The sequence below is a fragment of the Danio rerio genome, chromosome 20 (assembly GCF_049306965.1).
Source record: "Danio rerio strain Tuebingen ecotype United States chromosome 20, GRCz12tu, whole genome shotgun sequence".
Classification (NCBI taxonomy): domain Eukaryota; kingdom Metazoa; phylum Chordata; class Actinopteri; order Cypriniformes; family Danionidae; genus Danio; species Danio rerio.
In genome coordinates, this window is record NC_133195.1 from 52,870,001 (window position 1) to 52,893,182 (window position 23,182).

General features: G+C 36.3%; 3 protein-coding genes and 1 long non-coding RNA gene across 20 annotated transcripts in view; 1 reads left to right on the forward strand and 3 right to left on the reverse strand.

Moving 5' to 3' along the window:
* col12a1b (collagen, type XII, alpha 1b) overlaps nucleotides 1-1,212 on the reverse strand; it is a 230,408-nt gene extending 229,196 nt beyond the window's left edge. For all 14 annotated transcript variants that reach the window (XM_073933734.1, XM_073933737.1, XM_073933733.1 and 11 more), the window contains exon 1: nucleotides 1,030-1,212. The gene's annotated coding sequence lies outside the window, so the exon portion shown is untranslated. The remainder of the gene's footprint in view (nucleotides 1-1,029) is intronic.
* LOC141379466 (uncharacterized) overlaps nucleotides 1-23,182 on the forward strand; it is a 275,167-nt gene that overhangs the window by 213,181 nt on the left and 38,804 nt on the right. The gene's annotated exons all lie outside the window — the stretch shown is intronic.
* LOC137488703 (uncharacterized) lies at nucleotides 4,830-8,992 on the reverse strand. 4 transcript variants are annotated; one of them, XR_012396210.1, is made up of 7 exons: nucleotides 8,283-8,992; nucleotides 7,948-8,003; nucleotides 7,488-7,547; nucleotides 7,263-7,384; nucleotides 6,782-6,896; nucleotides 5,971-6,070; nucleotides 4,830-5,070 (listed from the first exon to the last, which is right to left on the reverse strand). It is a non-coding gene; the product is annotated as an uncharacterized lncRNA (long non-coding RNA). The 4 variants fall into 4 exon arrangements; XR_012396211.1 differs by lacking the exon at nucleotides 8,283-8,992 and adding an exon at nucleotides 8,108-8,182; XR_011007874.2 differs by lacking the exon at nucleotides 8,283-8,992 and having other exon boundaries at nucleotides 5,989-6,070; nucleotides 7,948-8,022.
* cox7a2b (cytochrome c oxidase subunit 7A2b) lies at nucleotides 14,233-22,000 on the reverse strand. Its single transcript, NM_001386377.1, has 4 exons — nucleotides 21,852-22,000; nucleotides 20,410-20,499; nucleotides 18,081-18,165; nucleotides 14,233-14,478 (listed from the first exon to the last, which is right to left on the reverse strand). The coding sequence occupies exons 1-4, from the start codon at nucleotides 21,867-21,869 to the stop codon at nucleotides 14,420-14,422; spliced, it is 252 nt and encodes an 83-aa protein (NP_001373306.1). The 5' UTR covers nucleotides 21,870-22,000; the 3' UTR covers nucleotides 14,233-14,419.

A 23,182-nucleotide genomic window follows, 5' to 3' on the forward strand; every position in this document is an offset into this window, starting at 1 on the left:
TGAGTAGAATTAATTTTCAGTCAATGTTGAGTACACATTTTAATTGATAAAGTTTACTGTTGGGTTTTGCAGTGTATATATATTTAGGCTTAGTGATTAACTCAATACTCTGCCTCCAAACTTTGGCAATGGTGTTGTTGTCTATGATAGCACACTTATTACCAACATCAGAACAAGCAGCTTGTAAAAAAACAGCACATTAGGTCAATAATGCCATGACATTTCATCTAAACACGTAAACTATTTTTCCCTCATAATTAAGACAAACGACACATTTGAAATAAAAAAATGTGACTCAAAACCATTAAATAACCTACAGAAACTAAATTCTGCGCATGGTTATATTGATTTATTTACATTCAAAATAAATAAATGGACATGCAAAGAGTGATCCAAACTTGTAATGAAACCTATTAGCCTACAGGCACGAATCACGATACTTCTTAAAGCTGTAATAGCGTAACGTCGGCAAAAAGGGTCAAGCAATGCCAAAATAAACTTTAAAACTGATTAATATGGTGAAAACACTATTAATGATTTATAATTAGTATTAATATTATTTTGTTGATGATGTTCTTCTAAAACATGCTAAATGACTTGGTAGTTCCAATTAAAATGTGCATTTATACATTTACATAAAACTTTTCACCTCAAAATTGTGAAGATTTTACCAGCAGCTTCATTTCATCAGTATCACCATGAGTTAAATAACATGAAAAAATGCTCAACAGATGTCTTACAAGTGTTATGAATCTAATGTGGATTTCCCAACAATAGAAAATGAATCGGTTTTATAAAAATAAACGCTCAGAGCACAATAACAGTGGTGGAAAAAGTGAAATCACCATTAAAACCTCTATGGAAAAAGTGATTGGAGCTCTTGAAAATGGGTCAGTGTGCTCACATTCATCATTTCACTTCATCTAAAAAAGTCTTATTTAAGTGTAGTTAACACATTCGTGTTGTTTATAATTGATGTAATCGCCATAAAACTAAATAAAACATAATAAACTCCACATGAACACTTACCAAACTTTCCGAAACCTCTCAATACATCACAAAACTGGTGAATGAATGATGGAGTTTTCGCCCAGATGTTCTCTAAAAGTCGGGAAAAAAGCAGAAATTCTCCGTGATGCTGCAGTGATGGAGATGGAAATGAAGATGCGGGGTTGTTCGTCCACACCTCGTGAAGGCTTTTTCCAAATGCACGGGATCTCAGACTAGAAAGTGCTTCTTAACAGGGGGCTGATCCCGAACCCGGAGCTCTGACGTCACGGGCCCGTCTGATGGATGATGTGCTGGGATGCGCTGTTGGAAAAGTCGCGCATACTTTCGGCATTCCTGCAGGCTGTCACTCATCAATGTCGGGCTTTTAGCGTGGATGATGACACGGAATAGACACTCAGGACAAAGTTCAAAAGGAATCGCTTAAGTTACTCGGAATACTTACTTTGACTTTTGTGGATTTATGAAACAAGAAAAAGTTAATGAATATAACACCGGAGGGATTGTGAATAACATTTGAAGATGTTAGACGATATTTTCAGGAAGGCGAACGTTTTCAAAGAAACATCGGTCATTTTCGAAGCTTAATTTCGGGAGATTTGTCTTGCGATTAGTGTCCACACACAACAAAACGATTTTACCGTTCTATCGCAGCTGTCCCGTCCGACAAGTAATGTATACGAAGTAGTTTTAAGCACAATTTCAATATCGTGACTGGAAGTTAACGAGAATTATTTATATTATTAACTTTCCCATTTATTGTATTTTATTAATGCCTACCCTGCTGAAAAATCAAGCTTAAACCAGCCTAGGCTGGTTGGCTGGTTTTAGCTGGTTGACCAGGCTGGTTTTAGAGGGGTTTTGGCCATTTCCAGGCTGGTTTCCAGCCATTTCCAGCCTGGTTTTAGCTGGTCAGGCTGGAAAATGACCAGCCAAATCCAGCTAAAACCAGCTTGACCAGCCTGGTTTAAGCTGGATATAGCTGGTTTTGGCTGGACTCCCAGCTTGGCTAAGCTGGTCAAGCTGGTTTAAGTTGGTCATCTCCTAGCCTGACCAGCTAAGACCAGGCTGGAAATGTCTGGAAACCAGCCTGGAAGTGGCCAAAACCCCTCTAAAACCAGCCTGGTCGACCAGCTAAAACCAGCCAACCAGCCTAGGCTGGTTTAAGCTGGATTTTTCAGCAGGGTACCCCAACCCTAACCCCAACTGTCACAGTAACGTAAACTATTGCTGTACCGAGGATTATTTTTGTTATCTATTAAATAGTATTTTTAATGTCTACCCCTAAACCCAACAGTCACACTGTTAAAATATTAATTATTGTTTTATACAGTATTGCATAACAGATGTGCATATCCACAGCTGTATGCGCCATTTTGGAAGCACAGACTGAGGAGATTTATCTTGCGATTTGTCAAGAAATTTTTTTTTTTTACGGTTTTCTAGCACAGCAAACCCGACCGACAAGTAATATTCAGACAAAGTCGTTGTAAGCACAATTTTAATATCGTGACTCTGGAAAAAGCGATAAACATAAAATTGGTATCGTAATTGAACGTTCCGGAAAATGCTGAGGCGGCTGGTTGCTAAGGTAACCTCCTCATGTCAAGGGTAGTATTTTTGAGTTGTTGCTATCAGATGCAGTTGCGGCTGGAAGTTAACGAGAATTATTTATATAATTTATTAAATTTCCCATTTATTTTATTTTATTAATGTAAACTCCCACCGCAACCCTAAGCCCAACCTTCACAGTAACGTAAAAAACATAGTTGTACCAAGTATTTTGTCATTTAATAAATTATATTTTTTAACGTCTACCCTAACCCCAACCCTGCTGAAAAATCAAGCTTAAACCAGCCTAGGCTGGTTGGCTGGTTTTAGCTGGTTGACCAGGCTGGTTTTAGAGGGGTTTTGGCCATTTCCAGGCTGGTTTCCAGCCATTTCCAGCCTGGTCTTAGCTGGTCATGCTGGAAAATGACCAGCCAAATCCAGCTAAAACCAGCTTGACCAACCTGGTTTAAGCTGGATATAGCTGGTTTTGGCTGGACTCCCAGCTTGGCTAAGCTGGTCAAGCTGGTTTAAGTTGGTCATCTCCCAGCCTGACCAGCTAAGACCAGGCTGGAAATGGCTGGAAACCAGCCTGGAAGTGGCCAAAACCCTTCTAAAACCAGCCTGGTCGACCAGCTAAAACCAGCCAACCAGCCTAGGCTGGTTTAAGCTAGATTTTTCAGCAGGGAACCGTCAAAGTACTGTAAAAATATTAATTAATGTTTTATACAGTGTTACAAAAATTATGCTATACTGATCATGTGCGTATCCGCATGTGTAGCCTATAGACTTTACCATATATTTTCGAAGCACAACCTTTGTCTCGCAACTTGTCCAGAAAAAAAAAAAGATTTTACGTTCTCCAAGCACAGCTAACCAGTCTGAATAGTAATGTATAATTCGGACAAAGTCGTTGTAATCACAATTTTAATATCGTGACTCTAAAAAAGCTATAAAAATAACAAAATTGGTATTGATATTGAACGTTTCTGACGGAAAATGCTGGGTGGGACGATTGCTAAGGTAACCTCCTCATGTCAACAGTACTATTTTTCGGTTGTTGCAAGATCAGATACGGTTGCGGCTGGAAGTTAACGATAATTATTTATATTAGTTACTAAATTTCCCATTTATTGTATTTTATTAACGTTTACTCCCACCTCAACCCTAAACCCAACCTTCAGAGGAATAAAAAAAATGTAGTTGTACGGAGTATTATTTGTTATTTATAAAATTGTATTTTTTTACGTCTACCCTAACCCTAAACTCAACCGTCACAGTACTGTAAAAATATTAATTATTGTTATACAGTGTTCCAAAAATCATGCTATATTACATCCCGCATAGACTTTATTGTCATTTTCAAAGCGCAACTGAGATTTGTCACACGATTTGCCAAGAAATAAAATTATTTTATGGTTCTCCTAGCACAGCTAACCCGACCAACGATTAATGTATATTCAGTCAAAGTCGTTGTAAGCACAATTTTAATATTGCAACTCTGAAAAAGCTATAAAAATGACAAAATTGTTATCGATATCGAACATTCCTGATGGAAAATGCTAGGTGGGGTGATTGCTAAGGTAACCTCCTCATGTCAACAGCACGATTTTCCGGTTGTTGCTAGATCGTATACGGTTGCAGCCGGAAGTTAACAAGAATTATTTATATTATTTGTTACATCTGGCCATATATTGTATTTTATTGAGGTCTTACACAACCCCCCCACCCCCCAACTCTAAACCTAACCTTCACAGTAACGTAAAAACCATAGTTATTTATTAAATTGTGTTTTTAACGTCTACCCTAACCATAAACCCAACCGTCACAGTACTGTAAAAATATTAATTATTGTTATACACACTGTAAACGATTTCCTGTTAAATTAACAGTAAGTTACTGGCAACAATTATCCAGTAGCTGCTGTATTTCATAAAACAGTAACATTACTGTAATACTAATTACTTTAGTATTACATTTACTGTAAAATGTATTACATCATTTTACTGTTTTATTTTTTTACTGTAACACCAATTACAGTACTGATACACATACTGCAAAACTGAAAACAGTATTTTACTGTACATTTTTACCATGCAGAACTACGGTATTTTAACGTTACTTTCATTATTACTGTAAAGTATTTTACAGTTATTAAATGTTATTTTATTGTATTTAATAGTGCTACTTTGAGCAAAAAAATGTTTAAAAATTGCACAAATGTTATTTTAACTGTTCAAGAAATGCAAGAAAAATAAAGAAACTGAAACTTTAACTTCACAATAAAAGTTTATTGTGTAAACCCTACTGAAACAGTAGCAATTATTCAATATAACACAGCAACAGAACACTAATGAAAAATTGATCATTAAAACCAGTCAACAATTAATGCATCAAAAAGTATTACAATTTTAAAAACAGGTGAATATACTGCTACAAGACACGAAATGATGAAGGCCAAATGATGTTGTAGAAAAGGGACAGTGAAAAAGGGCAGGAGCACTTCTGATGATCCTACAAAAATGACAAGCAAAATCAATCACTGGAGTAAAAACTAATCATGCCTCAAATTATTTCATTCATTCAGAAACCAAACACCGCACTGCTGTTTTATATAAATAAAACACTGTTTTTTGTCGTTTTTGTTGGCAAAATACAGATTGTTGTCTATTTACAATTACACTAACAGTAATGGGGAAAAGATCAGTCAAGTCAACACTAGTCAAGTGTCCACACAGGTATGTAAAAAATAAAGTCTCATCTTAACTTAATTTCTGACTCTGTATAGCTTGAATATCTGATTCCATGACCACCCTAGAGCTTCCACGAATTTAAGAGGGGTGAACACAGTTAATTCTGACCTTAAGAGGCTACATATTAAAAATAAATAAATAAATAAAATAATCTAATTTAACGTGACTAATGTTAATTAAGTACTTTTAAGCTTTTAACATGTGAAAATCTACTTCTAACTAAAAAAATAATGCTAATGATGAGTTTCTGACATTTGGTTCGCATAAAACAAAGTAATCACTAAGCATTCATTTTTGGCAAAATCTGCTGAAAGGCGCAGCAACACGAACAAATGTGTTAAAGTTGAGCAGAGAACTGAAGAGTAGTCAAGCAGTCTACTACTAGAAATGTTTGTGATAATATTTTGCAGTCAATTCGTTTTACTGTATTTCAATATGCAGTGATGGCATGTCAGTGAAACAAATAAATATTATTACACCTCACCAGTGACATTTCCTCAAATTAAATCATCATGACGTTACTGTGCACAGCATCAGTAAAACGTTAAGAATAATTTAAATACCACATTTTTTAAAACAGTCACTGCTGATTACAAACTTAAATTAAAGATAGGCTTACAGAAATCCTGAATGCATAATAATATGAAGATTTATTACTCACTGATGTCGAAGCACTTACAGGTTGTCAGAGATGTAGACAGGACAGAATGTGCCATCAAATGAGCTGTTGTGCAGTCTTTGTTGGACATCCAGGTGTAACACTGTAAAAAAAAAAAAAAAAATCTGTTATTTTACATGTTTTTTTCCCAGCAGCTAGGTTAATAGAGTCATTTGGTTAAATAATTTTATTTATTAAATACTTGCTTACCCATATATATATATATATATATATATATATATATATATATATATATATATATATATATATATATATATATATATATATATATATACTGTATATATGTGTGTGTGTGTAAAAGTAACCAAAATGAATAATTTATTAAAATGTGAGAGATACTAAGCATGTTTGGTCTACAGAGAGAAGTAAACATTTACTTTAAGCATTAATCCTTATGAATCTATTTCAGCATTTTTGAGCATTTAGATCAGGGGTGCTCAACCCTGTTCCTGGAGATCTACCTTTCCGCAGAGCTCACCTGCAACCTTGATCAAGAACACCTGTCTTTATTTACCAAGTGCTCCTTCAGATACTATTTAGTTTGTTTAGTTGCGTTTGATCAGGGTTGGAGCTAAACTCTGCAGAAAGGTCGATCTCCAGGAACAGGGTTGAGCACCCCTGTTTAAGACAATGAAAAATAAGACATCTAGATGATATTTTATATTCAATCATTTGTGAAATTTAAATGACTTATATTCAGTATATACATTACATAAAATTAGAATAAGAATAAAAAAATAATACTCTATGCCAAATAAAATACTTCAGATCTAAATAAGGCAGGTGTTTTTACCTAAAGGTTCCTTTCCTCCAGTTAGTTTAGTTGTAGATCCCTCCACATCTGTGCTTTATTTGGTTCTTGACTTAAGAGTAACTGGTGTCGCATTCCAGGTCCATCACAATCTGAGCTAGAAAGACAATATGGCAAAAGACAAGACACATATAAAATAAGTCTCAGAATAAAATATTTAAAAGGATAGTTTACTTTTCTGCCACCATTACTCCATGTGTTTTAAATCCATTTAAATTTCTGTTGAACTCTAAAGCAGATATTTTGAAGAATGTTAGAAACCAGTAACTATTGACATCCATATTTGAACCAAATTTCTTTAAAAAAAAAATATGAGTTTGTGTTAAATGCAACAAAAAAAAATCTATTTTTAACTATTTTGAAACCATTATTTTCATTTTTGGGTGAACTGTCCCTTCAATTCAAGTGTCACGCATTACTCATAAAAACTGATGTATCGCTTGAGGAAAACTAAATCAAGTACCTCCTGTGAGCAAGCAGAATCATTATGCCATTGTATTCAGCCAACTGACCCAGTCGAGGCTTGAACCAGCAACCTTCTTGCTGTGAGGCGATAGCACTACCTACTGTGCCACTGCGTCGCTACTGGAAGAAGAAAAAGAGGTTGTACATGAAACTCCTCACAACAAATCTGTGAACAATTTGACATTTTATAATCTAATCAAAATGAGGAAGACATCAACATTACCTTGAATAATCAAGTGAGGAGAGATTGGTAGCATCAGTTTTTCAACATCAATTGCTGTAGCTGCAAAAAAGATAAATATGATAAGAGTAAAATAAGACTTAACATTTAATAATCTAAATCTATGGTACAACCATACCAATCTGTATGGGGTTCAAATAAATTTGTATACAAATCATTCCCTACACCTGAACACCAAAAATAAAATGTACAATTAATGACACACTAACGTTATACAATAAGCTCATTAACCAGTGAGAAATAGACAATTAATATGAATTATGTTAATATTAACGTTAGCTTAAAAGACATCAACTGAATTTTATTATTAGCTCAATTTAATAAAACAGTTTAGACTTGTTTCATTGTGAGTTTAGTTTGAATAAGTAAGTTAACCTACAGTTTACAAATTTAACCATAATGATAACTTAGTCAAAATGACCACATGAAGACCAGAGCTTACCTTAACGTTAAACGTTTAACTTTTCATGGTGACTTTGCCTTCATCTCAGTGTTGTGCTGAAATACAGAATTCATTAATGTAGTTAACCCCAAGTAAAAGTTTTTTTTTTTCAGGTAACTTAACGTTACTATGGTCAAAAACTCACTTAAGATAAACTCACTTAACGTTATCTAATACCTCGCAAACACTACAAACACGGTCTGGCGTCGAATAACGTGACATAAGAACCTACAACTGAAGTAACTTGGTTAATTATTTTAAATTACACACACACTACACGGAAATATACACAAAACAACCCTTTAACGAACAGAATTTGACTTTTAAACACTTACCGAGGATGAGTTCACTGGAGGAAAAGGCGACAGGTGGATTTCAAATTAGAAGAGCCGTTGCTTGCCTGGTGAAGGTCGAATCGAGTCGGCTCGGTTCTATGAATCGGCTCCTTAGAACAGTAAAGAGTCGAATCCGCCTAAAACCGATTCCTTTTTGTAAATTATTCTAAGACACAACAATAAATTATTACTATTTCGTTATACTGCTCGGCCACATACATTTATACACATATTGCTGAATGTGCTTGTGAACACGTGTGATAAAATAATTCCCGAGCAAACGGTTCAATCCGATTCGGTCTCGTTTGAGTGCTGAACCGAACCAGTGCAAACGTGATATTGATAAAATAGTAATATTGTTGTTGTTTTTTCACTTTACCAGCGAAAATATTACATGTATCGGACTTTAACAATACGAATAAGGTTCGCTTGAAGTGTTTTGAGAATTAATATTTTTTTCTCCCAGAGTTCATTTCACACCAACAAGCAAATATAATGGCGAATGAGAAAAGCCAGATCATATCATAAATATTGCGTTTAATATGTCACGAAATGAAGTTTTAACGGGTTTTCATGCGAGAATATAGTTCTTCCAAACTCAAATCTGTGGTTTGTTTATATATATCATGACTACTTTTAAGTGTGCTTTGCCGATAGGGGAGATTCTGACCTCCAGGGGTTGACGGCGCTCCATCACTCATGTATCCGGCAAACCTCATGCTTTAATCGGCCTAGACATTATTGAGACATGCCCCTGTCTTCGATGACTAGATAATAAATGTGTTATGAAATAAAGTTTTAACCGTTTTTCATGCGAGAATGTTGTTGTTTTAAACTCAATTCTGTGGTTTATTTATTAAGATAGTGCGTATTTTAAAATGTTGTTTTGAAAATGCGGAGATATGTGCCCTCTACGGTGGCCAATATGGGCGCCCAATATTCTTGAATCCGTCTAAAGCAGGTTGGTCACTCTGACATTTAAGCTGACTTTGAAATCATTTTGTGTTTAACAGCCCTTGGTTACGTGAATCAATTATTTTTGTTCCAATTTACGTTTTGGTTTAGCACAAAGTTATGTTTATTAAATATTATTTCATATTTCCATGTTACCTTATAAAATGAAGGTGCAGTGCACCCAAAAATGGAAAACCAGGGGACAGTTTAATGCACTGAACAGTCTGAAGAAACTGGTTAGGTTATTTACTTCACAAAATAATTTGTCTAAAAATAAGTAAACATAATAATCATAATATATAGTGTGTGTGGAGTTGTTCTTGGTCTTTTGCAGTACTGTATTTAGATGCACAGTAACTGATTTTTCCCCAAAATGCATTGTAAAATCTACAGTAACATACTGTTAACCATGTTCACAGTATAGAAAAGTTGAAAATACATTATTATACTGTGAAAACAACAATATATACAGTAACACACTGTGCACAGCTTATACAGTAAAAAACTGTTGAGAAATGCAGTATAATACTGTTAAAACAACAGAAATCGTTTACAGTGCAGTGTTACAAAAATGATGCTATATTGATGTGCTTATCCGCAGATGTAGCCTATAGACTTTACCATCATTTTCAAAGCGCAACCTGAGATTTGTCTCGTGACTTGTAAAGAATAAAAATTATTTTATGGTTTTCCTAGCACAGCTAACCCGACCGACAAGTAATGTATATTCAAACAAAGTCGTTGTAAGCAAAACATCAATATTGTGACTATGAAAAAGCTTTAAAAAAATAACAAAAATGGTATCGATGTTAAATGTTCCTAACAGAAATTGCTAGATGGTATATTTCTCTGCGTGTCGCAGCTGTATCCTATTTTTTTGTGACTCTGTATAACAAAAATTAATTTTTACAGTACTGCGACAATTGGGTTTAGGGTTGAGGTAGATAAATAAAATGTATTGGGTAATTTAATAACATAATTATTAGGCATACTTGGTAAAACTAATTACTGCTTATACATTACTTTGACGGCTGGCTTTAGAATTGGTGTAGATATTTTTACATCTAGACTAGACTTTACCCATATATATATATATATATATATATATATATATATATATATATATGTGTGTGTGTGTGTGTGTGTGTGTGTGTGTGTGTGTGTGTGTGTAACAATACAATTTCACACCATATCATAAAAATCAACCATATCATAAAATCTGTTTATGTTTAGTTTTAGAAATGTTAGCTGCTTTGGAGCAGGAGTGGATCAACCAACATTTAGACAAGACGTCGTATCCAAAAAAAAAAATGTCAAGACTTTAAGAAAATGCAAAAATTATTTCCAAAACCTTTTATTATGGGCCAAAAAAAAAAAAACTCAAAATTACAACATTTAGTAGAAATGTAAAAATAAAATTAATATTTAACTTTACCACCTTAAACACACAAAATACTAAATAAATCATCATATGTACACATGTAGTGCATGTATAACTAGCACCTGAATGCTTAAATTGCATTTATGTGTATATGTAGCCCTCTAGTGGTCAAACCGAGCAGCACACAAAGGGAACGAAGATGTCCAACAAACCAATACTCAAATCCAAACTACACCCATGATCTCAAGCCATAAAAGAGCAGTTTTCTGTTACTCATTTGATGAATAAATATTTAGACATTTAAAAACACATGGATGCCAACTGGGAGTCATGGTAGTTTGAGTTTTGCTCATTAAGTTTATTAGTTGTTTTTGCAGAGTTCAAGACTGTTTAATTGGACCATTATCTCATTTCTCATTATTAAAGAGGAACAGCAAACAGACCCATTCATCAAGGGAAAGGCTGAACTTCTAATGCTCCTCATAGATTTCTTTCAGAATTAATGATCTGTGCTTTATAGTTTTATAATTAGCATGCGATTATTTGTATGCTTTTCTGGGGGTTTTTTCAGAGAGATGATTTGTATTGAGGCACAAAGGATATATTGTTCATAACACATGATATATATTTCCATAACTCAATCTTATAGAACACCAATGGTGAGGCTTGCTGTATTGAGCTCAATCGCTCCTGTGTGTGTCTTTGATGTATATTATACATGCATTTGGAAATGTTCTCATTTGCCTTGAGAACACAAGTTTTAGTTTTGAAGTACTAAAGGGAAGCGCACATTGCTGTTTGTTTCCTGGGAACCGACGAAGATATCCAAGAAATAGACAGTATCAAAAACATACTTCTGAACGCGGCATGGTGAGTCACAAACACGCTTCATTAATTAAGCCTAACTTCAGACAATACACGTTTAAAAGGAAAAAAAAAATCTGTTCTTCGTTTCTCAATGAGAAGAATATCACATACAAGAAATGCCTAAAATGCGACTATAAAACTTTAAAATTCCTAGAAACCAGAAAACAATTTTTTTTTTATTAAAGGGAGCCTAATATACCCCTTTATGAGATGTAAAATAAGTCTCTGATGTCCATAGTGTGTGTGTGTGTTTGTGTGTATAGACTGTGTAAAAATACCCGACAAAAAAAGTTTTATAACTCTTTGAATCTGACCCTTTCAGGCTTTGATCCTAATTGCGCAATTCTGGTGACTGTCACTTTAAATTTAAAAGAGATTGTGCTCTTTTCAAAAGACGGTGGAATTTACAGTTGCCCATGTGTCAGCATAGTGGCAGATTGAAAAAGATTCAAGACTAACGTTCTATGCTAATGAGGGTGAAATCATCACTAATAGGCAGGGCTTTCCCCCATGATGATACCATATACTGTAAAAGATATGGACATAGTATCCGTGACGTTACCCATAGGTTTCTGAACAGTGCAAAAGAAGCTACAAGTAGGCTTGGCCAATCGCACCCACAGCAGGATACCAAACAAGGGCAAAGAGGCAGAGAGTGAGCGGAGCTACAGACACCTGCTGGCATTTTGTTTGGACCTGGCTTAGAAAGACTTTTCTATGGGAGAACGCTTAATACTTTATTACCTGCGACTCGTTTGTGTTCTGACTGACCACATGTGCTTGGTTGTACACTATATCAATAAAGTGTCTGTGTTAGTAAATGCAAGACTATTGATGAAATCCAGGCATAACACTGTATGACAACGCTATAGATGACTGTTCTAGAGCCTACATCGAATCAATCAGCCAGATTCTGGAGTGCTTTACATGTCTAAAGAAAATTATAATGATCTTAAATAAAACAAACACATTCATAGAGATGGTATACAAGTACATAATTTCACTTACCAGGGAAATGGAGGCAACTTGAACGGTTTGTGAGCACAATTAAGTGCACACAGCATCCTATATCATCTGGTAATTGTAGGAAATCATTCCAAAAGTCAACTGACTGTGTAAAGCCACATAAAACCAAATAAAAAGACGATGGCTGTGTCCAAAACCACCTACTACTCATTAGGTACTGCATTTGAATTTAATCGTACTACTCGGCTATTAGAAAAGTATGTCTCTACAGTATGAATATGAAAAGTATGAATGGAATCCGGACGTACTACATCCGCTATTTTGTTATGGTCACGTGACCTACCTGCATCAGTTGCGTCGCTTCCATTCATGAATTCGCTCGTGGGGCATCATGGGATAGCGCAGCATGCATGGGATGCGCACTCCGAAATCTCGCCGGAAGCAGTAAGTCATCCGGGTAGTTCTCGCATACTGATTTTCGAATTCTATGAATTCGGACATACTACTCGGCTCACATACTGATTTTGGCATACTATATAGTATGGAAGTATGCGGTTTCGGACGTAGCCACAGTATATGCCGAGTTCAGCGGCTAATCAGCCGGAATTAGCTGAGGTGACGAGACAGTGAGCAGCAAGACCTTGCTGTCACTCAAGTGGCCACGCCCTTAGTTATGCAAACTTAATATAACATAATAAATACAAAACGTATAAGTTATATAAAAAAAAAATTCACCCCCTTCACAGTTGTCATGAAGGGTAATCATAGCTATATGCACCAAAGCCATCTTTTGTACCAGGCTGAAAACATGTTTTTATCAGCTGTAAAAATGGACAATTTCCCATTGCAGTCAGAAACCACCTGGACTTCCTGTAGCTAGCCTCCCAAGGCGAGTCGATGAATTGCAGTTTTAGTTACTTCAGTATTGGCTTCCCGAGGGAGAGCGGGAGGTTGCCGCTTGGATGACACATACAAAGAGAGAATGTCAATCAAAGTGTTTTTGCAGACTGTTTTAGTAGTGTGATTATAAATAATAAAATTAACAGATATTTACCAGGAAAAGGTGGCTTGCCATCTTCAGGTTGGAGGAAAGTCTTTATCCCAAGTGGAGGAGTTTTTGTTCAAGAGTGAAGAATGGATGGAGCGTGAGATTGACAGGCAGAATGGTGCAGCGGCAGCAGTAATGTGATTGATGTATCGGTCTGTTGTGGTAAAGTAGGAGCTGAGCCGAAAGGCAAAGCTCTAGATTCACTGGTCAATCTATGTTCCTACTTTCAGCTATGGTCATGAGCTTTGGGTCATGACTAAAAGGACAAGATCTCGGATACAAGCGGCCAAAATAAGTTTCCTTCGCAGGGTGGCAGAGCGCACCCTTAAATAGGTCTGTGACCTGGGAGGAGCTCAAAGTAGAGCCGCTGCTTCTCCACATCGAGAGCAGTCAGGTGAGGTGGCTTGGGCATCTGTTTCGGGTGCCTCCTGGAGGTCTACCCAGGGACGTGTTCCAGGCATTTCCCACCTGAAGGATGCCTTGGGGTAGACCCAGGGACTGTGTATCTCAGCTGGCCTGGAAATGCTTCGGAATCCCACCTGAAGAGCTGGAGGAAGTGTCTTGGGAGAGGAAGTCTGAAGTTCTGAGACCGCTGTCCTTGCGGCCCGGATAAGAAAATGAATGACTGAACATTTTTACTATTAGAAGTGGGTTATATTCACTGACTGTTCCCACACAACTGTTTCAAATGTGATTTTTGAACAATAGGTCCATTTTAAAAAAACAAATGCACATTTTTCTTATTGCAAAATAAGATTTTTATTATTTTAATACTAGTTTTTTTGCAATCTTCACGGAGTAAAATAAAACAATCACGATATTTCTGTTCATAACAGCCACAGGTTACTAAATCACATTGGTCCCTTCTACCTATGAAATTAAGGAAAAAATATACTGTCTATGTGTATTATTCGTCAAACATCAGGCCTTCTTCTGAGGAACAGCTGCCTTCAATAGTTCATATATGACGCACACCGTTCCTGAAACACAGACATGAATGAATTGTGATTAGTTTATTAGGGTATGGCTTATTAAAAAGTAATGGAGTTTTTTTCTGCACAATATCTGTTAAATGCTGTTAAATCAGTTGCATTTGAAATAATTATTTTTAATATAATAAATTTATACCCTTTTCAAATGCTCCATTGTTTTTAATTTGTCATTTGCAAAGCTTAATGGGATTGTAGCTCATAGTAAGTTAATGGGCTTAATATGCACAGCTAATATGGTTTCCATATCCTGGACCAGGCCGTATCCTGAGCAGCTACTGTGGTGGTCATGGAGGAGTGGAGCGCACGAGACTGATTCCTGTGATGATCCAGGGACTGACGAGTCTTCGCTGAGGTTCAGCTTCCTGCCTCCGGCGCCTTGACTGCAGCTCTGCACAAGACGTTTGGCCAGTGGAGAAATGGTCGTGCCCAACTGAGCCTGGTTTCTCTTGAGGTTTTTTTTAATTCTTCACTTTCGCCAAATGGTGAAGTTTTTTCCTCGCTGCTGTCGCCACTGGCTTGCATGGTTCGGGGTCTGTAGAGCTGCGCATCGATGGATTGCTTTTCAGTGTTTGGACTATCAGTAGTGATTATTAAACCACACTGAACTGAGCAAAACTGAACTGAACTTAAACTCTGAAAACTGAACTGACACTGTTTCCATTTACTATGATCTTATATGTGAAGCTGCTTTGAAACAATCTACATTGTAAAAGCGCTGTACAAATAAAGGTAAATTGAATAATGTTTTTCAGCCATTGATAAACTTCCAGTAAGGGTTTATGCGACTATTTTATTTCAATTTCATACGGTTTCTTTTTACAGCATTGATGTTGTAATGTAATTAAAATACAATTAGTTAAACAGACTTATGCCCCATTCACACGGGGCGTCAGAGTCAACGCTTCCCATTCACTTTAAATGGGTGACGTCAGGCGTTGCCGAACTGCATTGTGGATCCGTCGGCGCCGCTTCAGAGGCTTTGCTCGCTGCAGAAGTTGGGACTAGCTCAACTTTTCAAGCGCCGACGGAATCATCAGCGAATCAGATCGCTGTATGCAAATACACAAGCTAGACAGTAGCCTATTGCTGACTGAATTTCATTGTCTGACACTTCCATGACGATCGCTTCAGCCCTAACTTCAGACACGCCTTCAGTCAAGCGTTGACGCTGAAGCCCCTTGTGAATGAGGCGTTAAGCATTCATTGAGTTGTTCAAGCTTAAAATGAGATGAAAAACACGCAAGCGCCATCACGAGCAGTAGGCTAGCGCAGAAACTCCATTGAAAATATGTAAGTAAGATACATTTCCATGTTTTAAAGTCATGGCGTGAAATTTAATTCAGTGCTTCTTGTCCAGGCAGAGAAAGACTTTCAGGGGCGAACTGGGACAAAAATTCAGCCCTGGCACTGAAGCAACACCTGCCCACATTACCATACAGACACAGCCCCACCCACAGACACGTACAATCACTACTGATATTGGTGTACAGATGGTGAAATAAAATAAGCAGTACCATAAGTAATAGATATTTAAACATTTAATGTATGTGAGTGGAACCAAAGCAACCCGTTGTCATTCTCTGCACCTCTACCTAAGGATTAAATGTTTGAATGTAATGTTTTACCTAATGTATTCAGAGTTCACTACAAGTGCTTACAGTACTACGAGTACTATGGCTATAGCTATAGGTTCTTTTGCATGTTGGACTATATTGCTAGTACAGTAGCATACAGCAGTCTGTATAGGCTAAATCCCAATTTATCTGCTGATAATGACATTTTAAAATGTACGGAAGTTCTACGCTAAGCTTTCTGTTAAGCACAGTGTAGGTTACTGTCTGAAGTAGTGTGAATGGTGTCAAAATTACTTAATATATTTTAGCATAATGACTTAAGCCTGATTTATACTTCTGCGTCAAGTGACCGGCGTAACCCACGCCGCATGCAACGCGCGTAGCTGTGCATTTATGCTGCGCACTGTCTCTGTTGGTCTGAATTAACACTTCCGAAATGCTAGTTGGCAGTGAGGTGTAAATGTTCCTCTGTGTAGAGTTTCTTCGCTACTTTTTTGCTTTTCCTGAACACTTCCGGGATGTACAAGTGGCTCAAACTCGCTCATTTTGAGGCAGAAACCGACGGATGTGCAACAACTTTAACTATGAGGTAAACACAAAACAAAACTTTCCATCCGGAGCTCCTTCACGGTACTCCACACTTGTAAACAATCGCTACATTGGGTTCTTGCCATTCGCGCGGCTCTCGGTCCCGTCCCGACTCGTCATTGCTACCAAGCCGACCAATCACAGAGCTTGCGCTACGCGTTGTTGCGACATGTAGTTACATTTTTTGAGAGGTGCACGTCAGTGACGGCGACGGCCATGGCGAAGGGCTATGTGCAGCGCGATAGCATACGCCGGTGTTTGACGCAGAAGTATAAATCAGCCTTATATAAATCAGAAGTATATTTTCTGTTCTCTTACCGTCTCGATTGCGCTACTGTCCTCCATTGCAGCAGCCAAATTAAAACTTTGAGAATATTTCAGCATCTGATTTCAGAGCCTTTTTTTTTGCTTTCTTAGAGCTTTTCGGCATTGCTTTTCCTTTTTTTACGGCCATCTCTGACAATTAGCTTATGCTGCACTTACAGTTTGTTTGACATTCTTGCCAGATTTCAATTAAGTTCGCATAACCTGGGATTGGGTCAGCCACTCTCAAAATCAGCCGGCCCTCACCGATCAGGCCAAATGCTTAACATCTAATTATTATTATAATTATTATTAATATTACTATTATCATCATCATCATCATCATCATAATATTCCCATCTTTCAAGAGATAAAAGCTGCCTGCATGTAAAGACAATACATATTAAATAAATAAATAAATAAATAAATAAATACATACATAAAAACGGCCCACATTGTAAAAATGGTCCAGCCCTTCTTTTGCCAGATGGCCAATCCGCCCCTGATGACTTTATATAGTATGTCAATCAGGCAGTGAAGATCACTGATTATTAAAAACAAAAAAACAGATCTTAAACGTGGCGATTTTATAATGGCACGACAGTTCACCGGAAGCGTTTGGGCTGGCTAGTTAAATTTAAAATTGTGTGTGCATCTACCCTATTGAAGTTCACAGTGTCCTACAATTGTTCGACTGTCAAATATTTCACTTCAAATCATAAATAATAGTGTTGTGATTCTCGCAGCTGTAGAGTTTTGTTCAACATAAATATAAGACTTCAACAAAATCATACACAGTACTATCAAATAATCTCTAAGCCAGTGTTTCTCAACCACGTTTCTTGAGGAGCAACAGCACTGCATGTTTTGGATGTCTCCTCTGTCTGTGACACCCATTACAGGTCTTTCAGTCTCTGTTAATGATCTGAATCAGGTGTGTTTGGTTAAGGAGACATGGGGAAAAAAAGTGTAGTGCTGGTGGTCCTCCAGGAACATGGTTGAGAAACACTGCTCTAAACTCTAAAAAGGTCTGCGTTTAAAGATTTATATCATTTTAATGGAGAATAAAATAAAAATCACTGAAAGCACACTATCAATTTTAAACAATGCCCTGTAGTAACCTACCCACAACTGTGAGACTCATAGTTGCCCGGTACAGAACAGCATCCCCGACTCCTCCTTTCAGATGAACTGGAACCCCGTTGGCCTCCTAAATAAGAAACATAAACAAACATTTTTATTAGCACACATAAAACATTAAAACACAAACATGTGTGATGAGGGGAAATAAAGTGTTCTGAGCACAAACACATGACACGGTTAGGCCTGTAATATGCATACAGACTATTAGTAAAGCTGTCAGTAGTCGAATTTTGCACTTTTGAGAGACTTTGGCTAAATCCTAATTCTATTTTTGTACCTCAAAATTTACCCCTAAGAAATGGGACAGCACTACAACACCTGCAGACATCACCAGATGTCATTGCAAGCTCTTGCATCTAATGAGATCGACAATGGTGACTGTTGTAGTTATTCCAGCTGTGTTATTTTTTGGTATTTATCCTCAGAAAATCACTGAAGGCAACAATATCATGTTATTATAACAATATAATGTGGCAATTAGCTTTTGTCTGTACTGTGCATTTACACCATGGTCAAATTCATCTATATAAACACACCAAAAACAACATTAACGTTATAGCAGACACTGTAAAAAGCTCATTCCCAGCCAGTTGACTTTTCTGACAGGGTATTCGAGTGTCCTCGAGCGACAGATGTGAACGTATGTTGCGGGACTACTAAACAGGGTCTCTGCAGATATCAATGTCATATTTAAGACCTTTTAAAGACCATTAAGTATTAAGTTTAAGACCTATATCGCAATATCAAAAACATGCGAGAGAAAATGTAAAAGCACAAAATTAGGGGTAAAATAAAGTTATTTAAATTGAAAAGTAGTAAAGTCAGGTTAAATGCACCATTGAACTACAGAAAAAACAAACATCTTAATGCAGATTTATACTTTCACCTGGCACCGCATCGCACAACTCACGAAACGGATTAAGGCTTTTATATATATTTGTATGCATATTGGCACGTTCACCATTGAGATTTTTTTTTTTTTTAAATGACAGGGAGCGGTCCAAAAAAACAGAAAGTAAAATCAGACGAATAAAAAGATAATCATTATCATTGAAGATGTTTTTAGGGGCCTCTTTTTGGTTGTTTTAACAAACTTATCCCTCAGGTTTTTCCAGAGTTTTACAAAAACTTTCCTCCTTTCCCATGGCTGTTGCAATTTCTAGCCAATAATTATTGGTCATTCTGGCAAGCAGAAATGTAACTGTGAAAGAAAATAGGTAAAAACTTGATTAGGTATTATAGCCTACTGTACTATTCACTCTTCAAATAAATCCCACTATCAATCCTATTTTATCACTAAAATAAAGTGAACTAGTGTCTGCTGTACAGTGTTTTGTAAAGTACAGTGAAGTACTTCAATTACTCTGTTGTGGTAATACTATAGTTGCTATGGTAACACAACAAGCGTATTAAAAACAAACTACCCAGTGCTTTAGTTTTTTATTACAAAATAGGGTATATTTTTCTACAATTCAACACACTTTACTGTAGTAAAACTACACTGCATTTCATTTTAACAGTTCACTATTCTTAATACTACACAGTATGCTGAAGCATCTCTGGAGAGCAAAAGCACGAAAGGAGTCAGACGGAGCGAGAGCAGATCATTCGCATGTGAGCAGCCAGTGTTTTGAGAGCTCGCTAGCAGTTTTGTCTATGAACAATGGAAATCGGCGTGTAAGTAGAGATTCGCTCTCTCGTATTACAGCGCTCCCGACTTATAAAACTGCGCTTGCGACATTTGTCAGTGAAATAACGGCATACTCTGCCAGCCGAAATCAAGTCGCGCGCACTCAAAGCGAACTTCCGCAAACACAGCGATGATGTTAGATTCTTCGCTTGCACTGAGTTTAATATCAGAAAGCTGATTGGCTATTGCAAGTTGACCTTTTTGTAGTTGTAATACCGCAAATTACTGAATAAAGTAATAAAGAACTACAACACCCCAAAAACCTAGCAACAACAACAAAAATAATTTAAATGAGCATTAGATGTAGCGTTACATGGACATCGCAAAAATAAGACCTGTGCAAAAATATTTAAAACCTAGAACAGCAAATTTAAGACTTTTTAAAGCCATAAATTTCGATTTTTTCATTTAAGACTTTTTAAAATCCCGCGGGGACCCTGCTAAACAGGAGTTATTATTAGGGATTATAGGTAGCCAAATTTAGCGGTTTTTAATAAAAAGCATGACGTTAAACACGACCGATGTTATGATTGTGTTGAAACGTAAGCTTGTTTGTTGTAAAAATTCTGGGATTGGGCCTTTAAGGGACTATAATTTAATCACATAAGAGTGAAGACATACCTGAAACAGCTTCTGTTTGTCGGGTACCTTGTTGGCCATGTGCCTGCGGACGGTGCTGGAGATCTGCCTTCTGGAAACCTGCTGAAGGGTCTGATGGAGAATAAAAAAATACTTAGAAATACTGTAAAACAAAATGACTCAAACAACATTAATGTCTAGATTAAAAAAACTGTGTTGGCTGTGTTCTATTCCCAGTTATCCCCCCTATGCTCTATCCGTTTAGAATATTCTAACATTTAAACTTGGAATGATTAAAAATAAAAAAAACGCATTAAAGTCATCTCTCCTAGGTGTAATTTGCTTTCAAAGTATTTTTACAGTTCAGTTTTAGCGATCTTCATGTTTACAATTGTGCTCCCTTCGCAGTGCACTTTGAAAACATTGATTTCATTTTGAACACAGCCTCATGGCGAAAGCTATAGGTGACCTATTATTTAAAAGCAGAATTTAAGTTATGTCTCTAAAGCTTGTAAAAACAAAAAACCCAGCATACGTTAATTATTTTAATTTATAGTCGGTTATTTATCAAGTATCTATACTGTATATGACATGGGCCTGCTGGTTAGCACATTTCCGCAGTGGTTTGCATGTGTCAAATTGTAAAAGTATGAATGAAGTATGAATTTTTTAGGCTCACATAATATATTTAAGGACTATTTTACATACAATTTCTGTCATTAGATCAAATGTATGTATCTGCAAATCCCAAAGGAATCTCTACTCACTTCATTGTTCAGTTTTTATTACAATTGTTTTCAAATCAGCAGTTTGTAGTGTTTTTTAGCGTTTGTATGAAATTGATTTATAATCATTAGGCTACTTAAATGAGCATTTCAATTGCAAACATTTCAAAGTCCAAATGTGCTGTTTGCATTGGGCTAAAGTTGGTTTTGTAATCGCACATTCGTTCATTTGAATGAAAGTTGGGTCTGAAGTCACATGAAATTAACACAATTTAACTGACTGTAAAGAATGTTAATGGCTGCTAATATGATTCCCCTATTCAAAATTTCCAAAGATTACTTTTCTGTAATTATATTTGGAAGGTGAAAGTCCAAATGTGCGAATATAAGTCAAACTTTACCATACCTCAGTATGTTTACATATGTGGGCAGAAAGAAGCGTAAAGTATACAATGTACAAGCCTTTAATAAACAAAAAACTCTCTAAACCAGAAGAACATCTGTCAACAGTCCTATATAAAGCACTAAACGTCATTAATAATCATATTCACAGTTGTATCTCATGTTCAGATTTTCACTTTGTTTGTAGACGTGCAAAACGCCAAACTCCTCATGACTCCCGCTTTCACTTCTCCTAACGTTACCTCAAAACTCGGCATAAACAGTAACTTTTGAAGTCGAACCAACTCCAATGCTTTGAGAATCATTTATAAATCACAATATTAATATTAAACAAGGCAGAAATGTTGCAATAATTACCAGAAAGTGTTGAAACATTTTCACAATGCGGCTGACTGAAGTTTCAGGACTGAAGCGGCGTAATTGAGAGAAAGAGTGCGACGGTCGCCACCTGCTGTTCAGGAGAAGAACTGCTCGGGTTTATTTATCACCTTATCCGCGTCAGACACAAACTGAACACATTTTACAACAAAATCGTAAGTCTTTTCCGTAAGGTATTTGGAAAAGTAATTAAAACAATAAAAAGCCTATTTACTATGTTAATAAAGGCTTTTTATTTTTTTCACTTGCTATTTTTAACTTCCTTGGATTTAGTTGTTTATGAATCCCTTATTTAAATTAAGAGCACACACTCATTATTTACCTTTGAATAACTTTTTGTTTTATTTTGGAGTTTAAACACAATTCACATTCATACATGTGTTACAAAAACTTTCTTCAGTGATACAATGAACAAAGTCGGAACTGGACAGGAAGTTCAGGAAAGACCTATGCTAATGCTAACGCTACAGAATGCTGTCGGATTGACTAGTGAACTGATACTGAAATACATAGTGAAAAACGTAGTTTTTACTAAAGTTAAATGGTGTGCATTAATATAACCTATAGTTTTACAAAATTGTATAAAGTAATTTGTTTAGCTCAAATTCAAAATAGATCAGTACTCAGAGTTGCCAACTCTCACGCATTTGGCGTGAGAGTCACACAATTGACCGTATATATGAGTCTGGTCTAAGACAACACACAACAGAAGATTTTATAAAACTTATTTTTGTGTACAATACTATCTATAGAATTTCATTCTAATGCAATAAAATTTAATTTATTAATTTTCCTTCAGCTTAGTCTCTATTTCAGAGGTCGCCACAGTGGAATGAACCTCCAACTGTCACGTTTACACACACACTCTTACACTACAGCCAGATCAGTTCATCAATTCCCCTATAGCGCATGTGTTTTACAGCAGATTCCCTTCCAGCCGCAACCCATCTCTGGGAAAAAAGTATTTACCATATATATATATATATATATATATATATATATATATATATATATATATATATATATATATAAGGGGGCGTGGCTTTGTGGGGGCGTGGTTTGAGTCATAAAGGCAGGGCAAAAATTCTCACTCCAAGCTAAAACCAAAAGTTGGCAGCCCTGCAGTACTTTATTGAACAGTTCAAAAACCCTATATTATTTACTATAGAAACTGTATTTATTTGTTTTTGTTATTCACGTGAAGAAGTTCATAAATGTTTGGTCTTTTTCTTTATCTCTTCACAGCACGTTAGCTTGGACAGGACCCTAAAAGTGCAATTAGTAATAAAACTGATCTCATATGCTAACAT